The sequence below is a fragment of the Caloenas nicobarica genome, chromosome 6 (assembly GCF_036013445.1).
Source record: "Caloenas nicobarica isolate bCalNic1 chromosome 6, bCalNic1.hap1, whole genome shotgun sequence".
NCBI lineage: Eukaryota > Metazoa > Chordata > Aves > Columbiformes > Columbidae > Caloenas > Caloenas nicobarica.
The window spans coordinates 34,483,943-34,501,881 of NC_088250.1; the positions used below are offsets into that span (position 1 = coordinate 34,483,943).

At 39.1% G+C, this 17,939-nt stretch overlaps 1 protein-coding gene across 1 annotated transcript in view; it reads right to left on the minus strand.

Moving 5' to 3' along the window:
- The window catches only part of NCKAP5 (NCK associated protein 5), a 215,943-nt gene that overhangs the window by 56,043 nt on the left and 141,961 nt on the right, over window positions 1-17,939 (minus strand). The window contains exons 8-11 of the mRNA XM_065637690.1: window positions 8,964-9,068; window positions 5,675-5,866; window positions 1,332-5,173; window positions 459-579 (exon numbers count right to left, since the gene is read on the minus strand). Coding sequence (XP_065493762.1) covers window positions 459-579; window positions 1,332-5,173; window positions 5,675-5,866; window positions 8,964-9,068 — 4,260 coding nt within the window. The remainder of the gene's footprint in view (window positions 1-458; window positions 580-1,331; window positions 5,174-5,674; window positions 5,867-8,963; window positions 9,069-17,939) is intronic.

Here is a 17,939-nt window from a genome sequence, read left to right on the forward strand (position 1 = left end):
AAAGGCTTCCTCCTAAGTGAATAAATATTCCCAAATGTGGTCAAATACTCTGCCTTTTCCCCACCAACAGTGCACATTTAAGGCTTAATGGTTTCTATAATGTTTTGAGGAATGTTCAACACTAGCATGCAATTTTCAAGAAAAGGGGAAAAAATGAAAAAAAAATAAGAAAATGTTCCTATTATTTCATTCTACCTCAGTACGATTATAGCATCATTGTGCATATATCTCCACTGGAATTGAATTGCCAGCAGAAGCAGTAGTATCTTCATGACTAGCTGTATAATCTGGCCTATAGTCAAGCTGCCAACTTTTGTATTAATTCACAATTCTCAAGCTACACAAAATGTTTCTATCATGTATAAACACTTATTATCCTGTTTGTCTGTACTGGCAATAAGGAACACATCCAGAAGTTAAAAAGAAGGTAATAACGTTTTTTGTACTAAAGCACTTACCAGGGTCTGATTCTGCATTTCCATATCAGCTTTTGTGTTGCTGTTTTTCTTGTGGTTTCCTTGAGAGCTGATAGAGTTGCCATGAAGAGAGGAGCCCTGGGAGCTGCCCTTCGACACACTCCTGTAGGAAACATTATTTGATCCACTTTCTGTCTGCTGAGCTGCTTTCTTATCAACTCTGCAGGTAGAGAGTGATTCCTCTGATAAATTACATTGCCCTTCTTCAATCACTCTACTTTTCCATTCCTTTAATGTTTAAAGTAACCTCTCAGTATCTTTCTGTCTCTAGACCTTTGAGTGATAAATGTTTCTAACTAGCCTTGATCAAATCTGTCACTTGCAATTTCAGGTAGTATATCAATTTAGTCTTTCACATATAATGATTTATATTATATCTGGGACTGCTGTGGGGCAAATGTGAAAACACAGTATAGCAATTGCTGAGTTCTTCTGTGACCGAAGGTTGCAGTAGCCAGAAATGTAATTAATTCTGACTAGTTACCAAATATATGTTTGCTGGTTACGATACATGAAGATGGAATACATTAAAACATGTACCTAATTATCCTTCAGCTTTCCACGCCATCTGCCTAGATTCTTGATTTCTGGAACCATTTGTATTTCTATCAACTTGGATATAACTTGCCATTCTTTATTTCAAAGATCATTGGTTGGTTGACAAAGTAACATGAACAAAACTATCACCTCATTATTAATGTTTTTTCCTATAGAGACTAAAGTTCTGATAATGTACCTACTGATCACTACTACACATTCCCAGTCTAAAAGAAATATATATTGAACATGGCATCTGAGCCACTGTAAAGCTACAGTTTGCACAAACATATCTCAAATGGTGATTCAGAGTTTTACCTGTTTAAAAGCTCCTTCATAAAACTGTCTTTTGGTGAGTATGTAGCTGTGGTGGAACCTTTGACTTGTTCACATTCAGTCTCACCAGGCATGTCTTGTGAAGGTTTCATGATTTTGCTCTCCATGACATCAGCTAAAATGTCACCGTTGCCGGTTTTCCTGTTAATTTCGTTTTCAATTTCACAGTGTTGGTCAGTTTTCTTTCTTTCTTTTCTTCTTTCTAATTTTGCCTGCTTAATTCCAAATCCTGAAACTTTTGCATCTTTTTTTTCTACCTTTGTTTTAGGAACATCAGTTTTCCTGCTACTCAGTGCTGGGAGCTTACTCTTTCGAAAACCAAACCAACTGGCTATAGAGGGCCCAGTCTTTTGTTTACCCTCCACAGTGGGAGATTTGGTTTGTCCCTGGCCCTTTTGCACATTTTCTTGGATGCACAACATGACTTTCTCCTCTATTGAAGGTTGTAGAGCTGGTGAACTCAGAACATCAGTAACCTTCTCAGAGGCTTCTGTTAACTTTAAAGACATTTGCTGTCTTCGTGACTTCGTTGCTTCTAGTTTATGAGGACACTTTATTGCATCCGAGCTTTGAAATGATGAAATTTGTTTGGAAGATACAGTAGCTGACCCTTGTAACTCCAATTCTGCTGGCAGAACACTTTTTTTACTTAGAGCTTCGTGTTTAATACTTTCAGTGCTTTTCTCACTCTGGACAGATAGACTATGTGCGTCTTTCTGAGAAAATGGTTTGCTTCCATCGCATTTTGAAGTGCTGTGAAAGAAGTCTACTTTTGGAGATGATCTGAAGGGCAGTTTGCTTGGGCTTCCATGCTGGCTATTGTAACTATTTGTATTTCCAAGAGAACTTTGTCTAGAATAAGAATTTTCTGTGGTTTTAGGAGTATATGAAAGAGTCTCTGGTGTCACCGGTGCCGCAGGAATGGCCTTGATTTGTAGTCCTTCTACAGCTGAGTTCTGCCTTGTTAGAGAATTTCCTCTGTCAGAAGTGTTTGTAATAATCTGCGTCCGTACTTTTGCGAGACCTTCTGTCACAGGGGCAGATGGCTTTTCCCCCATATGAATGCTAAAACTCTGACTACGAGCTTTCGCTCCGTTCATGCCCAGAGCTGGCTTCAAGTGCGACTTGTTGCTGGAAGAAACAGATCTCTTAACTAATTTGTTTTCTAATCCATCTACTCTGTCTACCACCAAGTTGCAGTTTTCATGTGAATGAGGTGATGCTGTATCCATACTAAGTCCCACAGTAAAATTATTTTTCACTTCGGTATCAGACGTAGAGTCTTTTAACTCAGCATCCGCTGCACCTCTGGTGGTTACACTTATAGATTCATTTTGGTTGTACTTACTTGAACTCACGTTACTTTTGGAAGCAGCGTTTATACTGTCTTTTTCCTGCTTCCCTGGTACGGTAGAGCTCTTTCGGAGAAGTTGGGGAGATTTGACAAATAATTTCAGTCCCACAGGGAGACGGGTTTTCATTCCTTTCTCATTAGAGTTTTGGGTAGCATGTGCAGTGTCACTACCACGAAACAGTGCTGACAACGGCGAATTGTTTACCTGAGAAAGTAAAGGCTCACTTGTGCTTGTTGTATGAGACTGAGGAGTTGCAGGGAGAACGTCTGGCATCTTTTGTGGCTGATCCATCCCACTGTCACTGCAAATATCTTTTTTGTTGGAATATATGTCTTGTGAAGAAGTTGTTTCCAATGATGCAGAACCTAGAGAGAAGGACCTGGCTGTTTTAAAATCTGTGTTGGAAAATTCACGATTCTTGTGGAGACCCAGCTGATTAGGGTTTTTTGGGCAGACTTGCTTTGTGGAAACTTTGGAAAGTCCTTGGGGTTGCTGAGAGATGCATTTATTTTGCATAATTGCTTCTGAATTTTCTTGAAGGTAAGATAATTCAATTTTGGCCCCAGAAGATATATTTTTTGCTTGCATTTCATGACTAGATTGATTATGAAAGCCAGAGTTCACAGTTCCTTTTAATGGTGATGACTTCGGTATATTTTTTGCTGTTTCACTGGGACCAGTTCCTCCTAACTTCACCACTACGGGTGGTGAATGAGCATAATTAGGCCGAATCAACAGGGATGTTGACCTGCCTGGAGGAAGGGGTGGGGATGGTGATCGGGCTTGCACAGTTGCTAAATCACAATGAAAGTCTCTGGTTGGAGGTTCCCCACAGTCACTGGGCTCTATAAGGTGCTGAGGCAACAGTGGTGATGCTGGACTCTGACTCCTTGGATACTTTGACCCATCACCTCTGCCTGGACGTTTCAAGCCGGGCAGGGGATGGGCAGGGGGCTTTGGAACCTGCAAGTCAACTTTGGAGTCAAAATGACGAGGTGGACTTTGTGCCTTTTTGAATCTTGAAAGTTTTACAGGTAGCAGAGCAGGTGATTTTTCAAGGGTTGCAGGGCCCACTGACTGGGCTACTGGTGTCTCCTCACTCTCTGTCATTGCAGTTTTTTGTGGAGAAAATTTACCTCTGCTGGGTATTTTAGTCAAGTTTGGCTTTTGATTGATTCCTGCATGCGCAGTGGAGCTTGAATTGGCCTTGTACGATACATCATACACTGGCTTCACTAGTTTTTGTCGTGGAATATTTTGCAGTGTCACTCTTCCACAGCGTGAAGATTCACTGCAAGTCACTGGGACAACTGTATTGTTATTCCCTGGCTTATCTTCAAGACTCTTTTTCTCAGTTTCATCTTCAGGTCTTTCTAAAGCAGTGTAGTTTCTAGCACTGGTTCCTGTCTGCAAATCAGTTATTCCCTGAGGTATAAGTTCAGTATATTCTGCACTGGACCTAGTTGGTGGCTGCTTGATTGAAATTTCATTTCTTGTTACAGTGACAACTCCAGTTTGATGTGAGCTGAATTCAATAGGCTCACCATCCTCAGCATCAAATATTACGGTAATGCACTCTTCAGAAGAGGTCTTTTTTATAACCTTTTGTTGTTTAATGAAATTACATGTCTTTGGCCTCATGTCTGAGTGAGCAGATATCTGGTTTTCCTCTTTGTCAGTAGATAACAACTGAGAATTCTCCACGACTTTGAGCATGTCAGAGGTCTTTGTGTACTTCTCAGTAAAAGGAGTTGCTAATAAATCTGATGGACTTTTCTCATCACTGCTTTCTATATGCAATTCATCCAACATTTCATTGTCATCCGTGTCTGAAAGCTGAAAATTAAGGTCCTTCCAGCCTATATTAGCATGGCTTTGATTTAACTGTAACTCAGGCAGCTTTGCTCTGGTGCGTGACTTTGCTTCTGCCTGAAATCCACTGACAAAACTAGTCAATTTTTCAGGTCTTTCCTTTGAATTAAAATATGAACTTCTTTCTGGCAAATGTTTCCTATTAGGATCCCAGTCAAAGAGACTGTCAGAAACGCTGTGAGTTAATTTGTTACAATAGGTCCTGCAGTCTTTGCTTGGAACCTCCTGCAGCAACAGTAAGGATGAAGAGTCATCATCTGCATCGTCATGCAAATCTGAATCGTAAGAGAAAGTTTTGTTATGTTCAATGCAAATACTTCCTATTTCCATTGGCTTACAATGAGTCTGTTCATTGTGGCTGCCACATTTAACTCCAGGGGAATATATTCCTTCATTAGAGTTCATGCAATCTTTGTAACCCCATTTTGATATTACTGAAGGTGATTCAAGTAATATTTTTTGCTTCTGTAATTTCTTCAGCCCTTCTAAGATATGGTTTTCCTTGATACGAGTTGGAGGTAGATCATCTGCAGGACTTGAGAGGTTGCTTGGGAGCGAAGAACCAATGCTTATTCTTTTATCCCAGCTCACGGATGACTGTTAAAACAGAATAAAACTCAAATATTACTCACAAGTGCTGTTAATAAGGTGTGCTACCATTTTAGTAAAGAGATTTATGAGTTGCATAGGGCATTACATTTCATCCATTGCTATTAATAGCAATGTTCTTTTTTAATAAAGTATTTCATAGTGGTGTGAAGGCTGCAGTGCATTTAAAACCTGTAGGAAGAACAATACGAATGGAAGGATTAAGATAAAGAAGAAGAACAATTTGGATTGTGAAAGAGAGAATAAATGTCAGAGTAAATGAGGAAACTGTAAGTAAATTGGAATTATAAAAGAATTGTTAAAAAAAATGGAAAGGGGGGAGAGAGAGGGAGAGAGACGTTGGGGAAAGAACTTACTGAGTTTAGTGACAACTGTTTTAAATACAAAAGAGAGGAGAAAGTGAAAAAAATTCTGAAATAGACAGCTTTTCAATTAATCTTGTTTCAGATGAACTTAAACTAATACAGGAAGAAAATTAATTTGATTTACTCTTTTGCTGCATGTCTTCCCATCATTCCAAGTGTAGGAGGAACCACTGGAATACTCGCTGCAAGCGCTTGAGAGGGAGATTTCACTGCTACTGCAGCTGCTACGGGGATACAGGCGGCTTGGACCTGTCACATTTAGTTGACTCGGGCATTTCAAGACAGGTATACAGGATTTCACATTCTGCTGGCATTCCTAAAATACCAGAAAAAACAGAAATATATTATGGCTGGAAAAAGATCCTTTAAGTTCCCCTTGATTAAGAAGGACAAAGACAAAACAAGTAAGCTACTTACACCTCTCTATTATGACATTAGTGTCTGGTGAATTTAATACAGAGAACTAAAGTAAAAATTGGTGACATTTTCATTTGTTGGGGGAAAACCCCACAACTCTCCATGTTTTCTTCTTTATTCTCAAACCCCTATTCTGCTCTTCTTTTGCTAAATATTATTCTAAGTCTATTTGAATTATCCTTTGTACATAAGCAGGGTGCTCCAGTAAGATAGAGAAAACAAAGTTATAAGAATACAAGTACATCTTGACAACTGCATTATAGCCCTACAATGTAACAGATGAGGCTGTACACCCTGGACAAGGTAAATTAATTTAGTATCCCAACCAGAATGTCCACTGAGAATGAAATCTCTCCATTACAGTCTAATTTTGGTTTCCTATCTAGTTCAAAGCTTTGTCTAAGAAACTCTCTGACGTAGGACAATCCATCTTTGTGTCGCTCGCAGACAGCTGAAGCCTCTTGCTTATGCAATTTATTGACACTTTATGGCTGCCTTTAGTACTTGTGTAGTTATCGCCCCTCTCCAAATGCAATTTCAGCTGACTGTGACTAAGTGCCAGGAAGAGAGTAATGAAGAGCAGATAGCACTTTAGGTAAAATATTAAACCTCTGTAGGAGTATCTAGGATGCCTTTAATTTGTTTTCAAACTAATACTCTTGTGCTTAACAGTGTTAGAGCTTCTTTAATGTTAAGTGCCTGCACCATTCTGTTATGCTATTCTCCGGTTTCCTTACAGAACCAGATATCTTTTTAATTATCAGGAGCACCAGACAGAGTGACATGTCTCTGTTTCATAAAACTTTGCTTTGGATTACATTAAGGCAGAATATAATTGTGCAAGCTCAAACAGTACTTATTGATTTTTGTAACTAGATATAGCCCAAATTAATTTTACTTGGATGAAAATTTTACCTTTATATTCAGGAAGACACAAAAAATCTAAAGTTATAGAATTCACAAAACAATTACCAAAACTGTATAAGCAGTGGCCACAGCATCTTCAAGCAAATCTTTGGAAAAATGCTCAGTTTGTAGGCACTTCTCATACACTAACATGTTTGTTGGATTTCTGCTAATTTCTTCCATTTATTCCCCCATGTTGTCTCATTTATTACTACTAGGGTTGAACCTTTTTCAGTTAAATGGGAGAGAGCAGAATTTTTACTGCTGAGGAGTTCATCAGTACAGCTCTTCATTGCTCAACCGACATAATAATGTTCTGGTTTTGACAAACATAACTACAGGGCAAATCATTATTCTCTGTCACAGGCAACACCTATGAATGGGAAAATCATTTAGAGGTAGCAAGAGCACATTTCACCTCTGGGAGTTATTGGTTCATGTTCTCCTAGAAAGTTAAATGGATGCAGGAGGAACAGCCTTTAAATCCACTGGGTCTGGGAAGAACACATCTTTCAGCATCAGAGGCAGGCCGATGCCTGTGTTTTTGGCTCTGAAACAAACTTCCTTGCTTGGTTGAGACAAATTACTCTTATTTCTGACATGGTGGTTCCCATGGGAGACCCTCTCTCATCAGCTTCCTCAGCTATTGACAGCGTCAGTCCCTGTAAGGTCGACTGTATAGAGGCCAATGGCAGCATCTGCTTGTTCTGGCTCTTCCGTTGTCTTTCAGCCGTGGCATTGGGAAAACACGTCATGTCAAATTTCTGCCCTTTACACTAGGCTTGTCCCAGTCATCACAGTGTTTGAGGGCAGGATGGCTGTAATCTCCTGCAGGAGAAAAGTGGAGATCACAGCACACTGACAAGTGCTGCCTTCCCTGCCTGTCACTTTCAACCCCAGCCCCTCACTTGGTTTCCTTCACAACTGAATACAGAAGAATGTCCTTGGTCCTACAGCTTTAGCAATGGGAAAAATTAAGATACCTAAGCAAAGGAAAAGAACAGTATGTTACTGTAATTTATTGTTTAAGAGATGAGGAAATGTGAAAAAGTATCCTGCCATTACAGATTCTGAAGTAGGATATCGACACAATTTCTAGATCGCATTCAGATCAGTAGAGTGGAATTTTCTCCTGCAATTTGCCTTTAGTCTCTAAATTATCCAAGAAAGTACTTTGAACAGAATGTTTAGGATGCATTAATTAAATATATTTAACTTACACATGGCTCTATTAACTGACATGGTGAAATTTCGGTTTTTTTGTAATCATGACTCTTAAGTCATTACCTTTAATGAAATTAGAGTAAAAGGCCTGAATGTAGTATTACAATTTGAATACACAATTTTTGCTAGAAATCACAGAAAATGGAATCATACTATCAAAGACACAAAACTCTATATTAGAAAAACTTAACCTGAAGGCTTAATTACATACAATGCAAAGGGTTGTCAGCATTTTTGTGAACCTTTGAAACAATGCCTTTTCACTAAAGTATGTATTACAAAGGAGATGACATTTTTGTTGACACTACTATACTTCAAGATCAAAGCCATACACAGGTTCAATGTTCTGTTCTTATCCTCTTTGTTTCCCTCTATCTTTATGTGACTTGTGTTTTTTAAGCTACTTTTCTCTTTGACAATGAAACATGAAAGCCACACTGGCTAGCATTTTGCCAAATAAGCACAAAGCTAACCCCATCTGGAAAAAAAAATGCAGATCCCATGAATTTTTAAAAGTTCATACATAATATATCATAAAAGTAGGATGAATAATACGGGGTATGGGCTTTAATAAAAAGCTCCTTGACCATTTCTCAGAGATTCTGAGATGTAATCAATACCCAAAAAGGTATCTTGGGGACATTGCTAAGATTTACGCTTTTTTGCACAGAGTGACACTATCTGCTTACTATATCAACTAAGGACACAATATTGAATTTTCAGAGAACAGAAGGAAGAAGTATTGTTATCTGCCTCAACAGTGCTTCAATTCAGAGATCAGGTTCATGGCTCGTCCCTGACATCAGATTTCAGAGGCGAAGAGGAGGGTTCCAGATGAGGGCTACAAGGACAGCACAAAAACTCACGTGAATTTGAGCATCGGCAGTTCGAGATTGCATCAAGCTTCTGTTCCGTTCCACTTCTGAGAGCAACTCCCCAGATGAGAGGTCCAAGATGCGTGAATGGAGTTTCTGGGGGGGGGGCAGAAGGGAATGAGTAAAGCACAGACATTTGTCAAATATGCAGCAGATCAGCATTTTTAAAATTCCAAACTCTGGTGTTAAATTTCAAGGGAAATTAAGACCCCACAGGTAAAAGAGGAATTGTTTTAATTTGAAATGTTGCTGTTTGTGCTTACTTTGTCCAAGATTTCTTGTCTGCAGAACAGATCATTGTTCATCCCAAACAAACTCTACTTTTTCTTCTAGTCACTATTTTGCAACTTATCATTACTTCACATGCAACGACAACAAATGAACGTGAGTCTCACTATCATCCATAGAGTTTGACAGGTTTCAGGAAAAAAGCATAAAAATGAACTACAAAATTAACATTTATAAATCAATCAACATGTTAATGTTGTTTTATTTACGAGCTGTTACACCTTGAGTGAGTGATTGCAAAAGTGACCCTATTTTTAAAGAGCATTGATCTGCTGAAGGCCTCCTTTGCACACATTTTAACTCAAAGTCATTAATGTCATCTGTTAGGAACAATTAATGTGAATAGAAAATAATTGCATCAGGGAACTAGGGATTCAGAGGATTTTGTGCATTAATATTCACATGCTGTTCGATTATATGCAGTTTTTTTCAGTTTTCCTTGGAAGGATAGCTAAGCTTGTGCCTTTTCCTCCATATTCACCTGTATACTAATTACTAAGGCTTTCAGTGTGCATTAAGCTTGATTTGTTTTAATTGCAGTTTCAATAAAATCCATGATTTATGTGAATGCCTTGGCCAATGACTTCAAAAGAAGAAATATCTGCAGTCTTGTCAGTCATTGGACCAACATATCATGTAACGCAGTATGGATCTGACTCACAGTCCATTGAAATAAATGAAAAAGGACTTTAAAAAAAAAAAAAAACAACAAAAGGACTTTAGATGAGGCTCTTTTAATTTTGCCATTAATTCTGCAGGCTTGCAAACTGAGAGACCACATCTACCCCGTCCTCAGCACCGGGGCGCCCAGCCTGGAGGAACAAGTGGTGCAGATCCTGCCAGGGCGCTTGACCAGGGGGACCCTGTGAGGGACACGTGGAGGCTGCGCGAGCGGCACATCACCCTGTCCATCCAAAAAGCCTGGGCAAAGATGGAGAAAGAACCTGTAGCCACAAAAGCCTTTCTACACTGTGCAGCAGTAGGAATAGCAAGACAGGTCTTCGCAGGGCCTTGAGACATCAGTCGTGCAGTATTTATGCCCAGCTGCTCCCCAGCCCGCTCTCCTGGTACCCACTGCAGAAACTCATCTGCAGGAGAACAAAGCAAGTGGCTGTTCCTACAGCCCCTGTTATCTGCGTGCTGTGCTTCAGGCAGCTAGGCCCGACAATCTAGCTTTTTTAAAAAAAAATCTACTAATTATAAATTTGGGAGTAATTTTGCAAAAGTTACACATTCATCCAGGAGGTTTCTTCAGGAGCTACTATCTGTTGCAGACAGATTATGGAAAATATTTTCAATTATCATGTTCTGTATAAACATAGTTTGTCCAATATATTGTTGAATAGATTAAAATGCCACAAGCACTCGGTATCCAATATACTTTTCATTATAAATACTAATTACATCCAGGCTATGTGTTTTTTAACATCAGTGATGCCTATCGCCTAGTTATTCAGTGTGTACCTTTTAAAATGTTATTACTAGCGTTACTGCCAGGTGTTTGTTCAAGATTTAAGCTCCAGGTAAAATGTCTTCCCAAACTCACAGATTTAGTGACTTAGTACAAGTGTTATTCTTGACAATATTTCCAACCGTATCATTGAACCACAAGAGAATTCCACTGTTTTCAGAACCAGGAGCCACTGATATTATGAACAAGTGGTGTCCTTGCACTTTGCAGAGGAATTAATTACCTTCTCCAGTGAAAACAGTCACCTGGAAGTTACTATATCCAGATCTTTGCATTAAGAGATGATGGCTGAGATGGATGAACATTCATACTTCAACACTTATTTTCCTAGAAAAAAGTATGCTAGAAATAGTGCTATAGGAGTTTGACAATTGGCTCTTTCCGTTTTTTCAGCAAGGCGTTTAAAATACTTCATTACTTAAATGGGAACATATATGCATCTCAATAATGGAAAGTAAATATATCCCTATAATGTCAAATGGAATTCAGCGTGCTGCTGCTGTTGTCCGTATCAGATGCAAGAACAGATTTCAGCACAATTGGAACAGGCAGAAAACAGAAACTATTTTTGCCCAGTGATAAGATGTAGCCCAGCAGAGCAGCCTGTGCACAGCTCAGAGTGATGGGGATCCCTCCACACGGGCTCAGGGACCAGAAGGGCTGGGCTGCATGTGGGTCATGCTGCGTTTGAATCATCTTCGCCAGTGTTAAACAATACGGGTCTATAAAACTATAATAACAAAGGTGAATCAGAAGACTAAAATGATTAACCAAGAAGGAAACTGTGTTCTCAGGGTGTATAATGTGATTATATTTCTGTATCAAACGAAAGATCATCGCATTGGGAATATTCCCCCCCACACAAATGCAAATAAGCTAACAGACACGTGGCCAGCACAATGACTTGCATTAACAAACAGCATAATAAAGTTTGAGATCATTAATTAAATATAGTCACACAGCACTGAAGCAAGTCATCCAATTATAAAAGAAAAATGATAAGAAAATTGTTTTTCTTTCATTTATTTTTTCTTCTCCATTTTCTAATTCAAAAATGGGGAAAACTCTACTATTTGTTAAAAAAACTCATTAATGATTCATTTAAAATCAAGTAACAGATTGTGCTAACTATGTATCTTGATTCCGATTTCTTCTCAGATACACAAAATGTACTGTGTCCTTTATGGTTATTTGCAGATGACAGTCACATAACTAGATCAAGGAGCTACTGCTGCCTTGAAAATTGTACAATATTAAAGTCACTGTTGATGCTATCATGATGCAACACAACAAAAGGCAGACCACAGCACAGAATGACCTCCACAGAAAAGATCACATCGGTTTAAATGAATACTTAAATATGAAAGTGAAGAGTTACAACTATAAATCCAAGTCACCTGTACCATCTGTTGGTACTCTATATAATGATAAGGGGAAAACGGGCAATATTTGTACACGGTGGGGAACGTCTGGGGCCCTCTGAACCCAGGAAACCACCAGGAGCACCGGATGGCAGGACAGAAAACCCCTATGGAATTGCAGCACGGGCTGAGCCAACGTGTTTGGAAATTACCCCGTACTGAATACTGCCAGGGAAGGTGCAGACTAAAAGTTCACAGCATCTCAGCTAGACTGGACCCATGTCTCTACACAAAGTGGGTGCTGAGAGGTATAGAGGCCAGGGCAGAGCAGAAAGGGCTCTCTGTGGCTGCCTGTGACCAGCAGCAGCAAAGCTCCTCTTTCACCTGTGAGATGGATGCAGAAAAGGCCGTGCCCTTTGTGGCTCAATGTCAAGATTAACTCCCGTAAGCTACATAAAAAATAAAAACAAAGTAATTGATAATTTAGGTGGAAACCTATTATATCAAGTGCAATAGCAAATACAATTATCTGGCAGGCAGATAACCAATCCATCAAATAGGAGGCCAGTTCCCCCACTCCCAGCAGCATCCTTATTAAGGCTTTCTAGGAAGATAAAGGAAGGCTACTGCCTGCTGGCATGAGGCAATATCACAGAGAGACTCCTCTGACTATTGTGCCTCTTGACTGTATCTGTGCAGAATATCTATCAGTTCCCATCTCCTTTTAAAAATGTCTAATGGCCTGCAGCATTGCCAGAACAATTGTCAAAGAATTATGCCAAACTGTACAAGGCTCTCCAATATTGGATGAGTTAATTGCTATTAAATCAATTGGCTTTGCTTTTCTCACATGAGCCAAAGTTCATCATTCGCAAGAAAGAAATTGTCTTGTTAGGTTCTAAGGGGACATTTTCATCCTGGTGCTCCGTGCCAGAGCTGTAAATGTTTGTTTGGTGCGTGCGGCCACCTCAAATCTTCGCTGTTATCTGGGGCATCACAAACCTGACCAGGCACACTCTGGACTGCTCTCCTGTATAATCTGAGCACTGTAATTGCACTGGCAGGGAAAACCTTTTCCGCAGCCTTCATACCACTCATTTTTAATCATTCTCTGCACAAAGAAGATTCCCCTCAAGTCCACAGGCAGCAACACCACCTCTCCAATTCTACCCCTGTTGTATTGAATGAGTTAAGTCTTAGTAAGTCCACCAAAAACGTGCAAAAAAATGAGCAACGCAAAAAAAGTGCTGACATGGTGATCTCTTTATAGGTGTGACAGAGGCTCACGAAAAACAAGAGCTCTTTCTAGCTGTTGTTTTTTTTTTTTTCACAATCATCTGACTTGTCTCACTTTCCTGTTCCCTTGTTCGTCTTTAACTGTAATATCCATGAGAAGCAGGGTGCAGCTATGAATTAATCACATCTAATTTAATGTTTTCCCTTTGTTTTTGTTGTTTTTCCCTCCTGTTAGGCCAACTTTGCTAAAAAACCTAGAAGCCTGGTGATACAGAAGATGCTAGACTTTAAATTCAAACCCAGTATTAATAGTGGTTTGCCAGTTTTGCTGGCAAATCCTCCAGGCGAGTTTACTGAGACTTAGCTGACAACATCCAAGACAAAGTACAAGGGTACGATATTACAAACATTTGTATGGAAGATTAGGGTGCTAAAACTACATCAGAAAATCCTGTTAACAAGGCAAATCCAGCACAAAAATAAAAACAAAGGTTTCATTTGTGTCTGCTTCAGATTTTCCAGGCTTGCTGCTCTCTGTTATTATTGAGCCATTCAGAGATGGGAAAAACCAGTGAATTAGATTCCGAAGTAACTCAGAAGGCTGGAAATTTATATCCTAGGGTATAAATTGGGAGGTATTAAACAGACATTTGATGCATAAACATAAATAACATAATCTCTCTGTATTCTTCAGAGAATTTACAACATTAATGTAAGCCTAAAATTACTCCTGTTGCAAATCCCTTAGTTTTATTAATTTTTATAAACTGCTTTAAATAAAAGTTACATTGAAATACACAAAATAATCCTCTCTGATCCTGGTTTTCATTTTATAACTCTATCAGTGTTTTCAAGCTCTGAGACTCCAAAGTGTTAGTTCTCATTTTAATAGCACTACGGTAGGAGTCTGTAAATAGTGCAGTAACAATAACATGAGCTAATTTAATTTCCTAGGAAAATGTATGCATAAGTTCCCTGTGGTTTGTAATTACTGTAAAGTCAACAGTTTACATCAATGACTTGGTAATCAGCTAGTCAGAATGTAAATAATTAATGAAACAAAGGTTTTCAACAAGCTTGCTCATGGAAGACTCCTTGGACTATGGTAAAACAGCAGTTCTGTGAGAACACTGTTGAAGAACAGTGGAGCGTCTTATTAGTGCATATTTGTGTTTTGTTTCTTATAAATTCGCTACAAAACAGTAAATGCTTTTTGTAAATACCATTCTATTGATCTAATACTAATTAATATATTAATTCCACTTTGCTAAATGAGTGCCAAGATCATGTAGGTGCTATGAATTACGGGAACATCAAAGAGTGAAAGGCAGATCCTGCACATTCTGGCACCTTCTCTTGTTCCACTGCACACAAACCAAAACATTGTTTCTTAACATTTCAGCATGGTCAGAATCAGTCTAGGAAACAGCTTTATACTGAACTCCCATGACACGGAAGAACTACACCATTAATCTTTTATGGCATGTCCTACACATGCTATCTATGCCTTAGCAGTAAAAAGGTGGGCTGTTTTTTATTAATCCACTGCAGTTGAGAAATGCTTTAACATGAAAATACAGTTGAAAAGTACTGATGTTTCGGTCTCACTTATACAACAGGCGTTGCATTATCAATCATTATCTGATTAAATGCTGCTCACTAATTTCAACATGCTGCTAAATTGTTGATATGATAGCAGTCAGTGATATTCCTGGTAGCACTATAGAATTTTGGTCTTTGTGATTCCTAGAGTTTAAGAGTCATTTTCACATTCACTTTCTGACTATGCCCCAAAATCATCTAAAGGAATTAGGCAGACCTCAGTACGGTCTCGTTATTGACATTTATGTTGATCGATGTTGGCTCTTACAGAATTGGAATCTACAGATCAATTCCCTTATTAGATTCGTTCTCAGTGCTGCCATGATCATTTTATCACAGAAGCTGCTGCCATCAAATGCTGCTTTATCACTTTATAATGGGATAAGCTGAAGCTTTCCTCTACCATACAGTTGGAAAAGAAAACTGTCTGAGCTCTAAATATTTCCTTCACAAGTTTTCAAACATATCCTTATTAACTGCATATGACTATTTTAAAAGCTATTTTAAACTCGGTTTACCTAACCAATAATTTTTGCCCACAAGAAAATTCCAGTTCTCAGGATGGTAGGAAAAAAAAGGCTAACACTGAAGACTGCCCTGGATCTATTAATCACCTTCTTCTTGCTGAGCCTACCAGTCAGATGACAGAAAAAAACGAGGCTAAGAATGAAACTATAAGAGAAAAAACAAAATTAGTATTATATGAACAGACAAACACACATGCAAACACTCAAAAAGCACACAGAACAAATACATACACAAGGTTTGTCACAAGTGTTTTATGTGGTTTTGAAAATATGCAGGGCCATGGTATTTTTGTAAGAGTGGTGTTACAGCTCCTGTTGAGAGAGGAGTTCATCGCATTAATTTAAATCTCCGGTAAAATAAATTAGCTTTTTTATTGCTGGGTTGAACTATGGGGCTATGATTGTTATGTATTGCTACAATATAAGTCTTAATGGCATTTTAGCCCTGTGGTGGTCAAACAGAAACCATTTCAAACCTTCTAAAGGCTATTAAAACATGTGCAGATGTCTGGAAAATTAATACTATTATCTGACTCTAACCTTTTGCCTGTAGGAAGAAAAGGAGAGAGAGGGCTCAGGGAAGATGTTTTAGATCAATACCTGACAATAGAGTAGGGTAAGCACTGTTTCACATGGAAGCTCATTGGCTGCGAACTGGTGATTCAACTGAGCAGATTCATCCTTATTTGGATTTCATTGAAATCATTCATTTACTCAGAAAAATAATTTAAAAGACATGAGCATAATTTTTACAGTCCTTCCTGACTGCTGTTTCCAAGGTCCAGCAAGCTAGACACTGGATATGTTCATTCATTTAAATGACAAGAGCATGAATTTGTCAAGGTTAATGTTGAACAAGCCATATTTTCCTTGCCCTAGTATTATGCATTTAAAAGGTCTCTCCATCCCTCCACCCTCTTTTGTGTGTGTATGTGTATGTGTAATATTGTTGAAATGTCAGATGGACTGAAAGGAGTTTAAAAGTAGTAGGAGGATTTCAAGCAATACTTTTATCATTTAAAGCTTTTACACACATATTTTCTTTCCAACTCTAATGCCTTTTTTTTTTTTTGGCTCTGACAGAATAATTTCAAATAAGGAGAGAATTTTAAAGAAGGTTTTATTGAATACTTGGATAGAAGATACTTTATTCTATCATTTTTCCTCAAAGCACTTACTTGAAGTATGATTTAGAAAGAGTAAGTGGGCAGATTCCCAGCTGGTAAGCATTATTGGCTCCATTTCTTGTATGGAAATTAAAATAATTTTCTGCCAGGTCAGGAATTGTACTATAGACTTCCCAAACTTCTGCTGCTTTTCAGAAATAAAGCTTCTAGAGGGTCACAGTGTGCATGTGTTGTAGTATTTCATTCTTGAAAGTCCCAAATCTGACCACGAGGTCTCCAAATGGCTGTGCAAGTTCTGCAACATTTGTTCTGGTACATGAAAATCGCAGGGCTTGTGTGCAGAACAGAGTACAACTCTGTAACCTGGTGGTCTGAATAAACATGTAAAATCCTGGCTTAGAACCCTGTAATTCTACTGACCTACTCCAGAGTGGTGAGAAACGGCAAAAGGTTCTCGTGACGAGCCTGGCCTTGCAAGCCAAGAAATCTTAGTACGGCTGAAACACAGGTGAGGTGGAAGAGCCGGTGCTGGTACCAAAAAGGAGTACGCACCATACTGGACAATACGAGGATACAAACCTGCACCACCCATGTCGCTCTGCACTTCGCTGCTGGTGCTGCAGCCAGCAGGAATACCAAGAAATGGAAAACGAGAAATGCCAGTCACTGCCCCAGGGCCAAACCGTGCTTTTGCAAGGGAAGGTACTGGCATTCGGTGACACTGAAGAGTCCCCTGTCCCACCCTGCAGCCAGTACCAGGGCAGCCTGTCCCCTGCTCGCCCAGCTGTGAGCTTTGCCTCCAGCCTCGGTGGCTCATCGCTGCAGCCCCTTTGGGCAGCTGTCTGTGCGCAGAAGAAGCGGTACCAACATTTGATTAGGAATCTGTGCCCCTGTGAATTGATTGTTTTTTCACGGTAGATAGAAGCAGGGCTTAGGAGGTGTTATAGAGGAATTTCAAAAGGGGTCAGCTCCCAGTTCGGCACCAAATACGTAGCTGGACTTTCAGAAGAGCTTAGCACAATGCCTGAACACCTGAAAGTCTGGTCCTGTGTGCATGAAGGAACCCAAGACCTAAATAACCTAAATAAATAACCTAAAGGTTGATGCCATTTGTTATTCCCCCAAGAACTGGTGAATACTGGTAACAGAGCTCAGAGTATCCATATTTCTAATTATTGCCAAGATCTCCTAAGGACCATTTAGTGGAATAAATACTAAAATACAGTACTGATCTCTGATTCATGTGCACACTTGCAGTATCTATAACCCGTAACATTTGTGCCTAGACCTGTGCTTGTTTCTGTTGTACAGGAAAAGTATACAAGGCTTGTTTAAGAGAAAAAAACAGAGTTAAG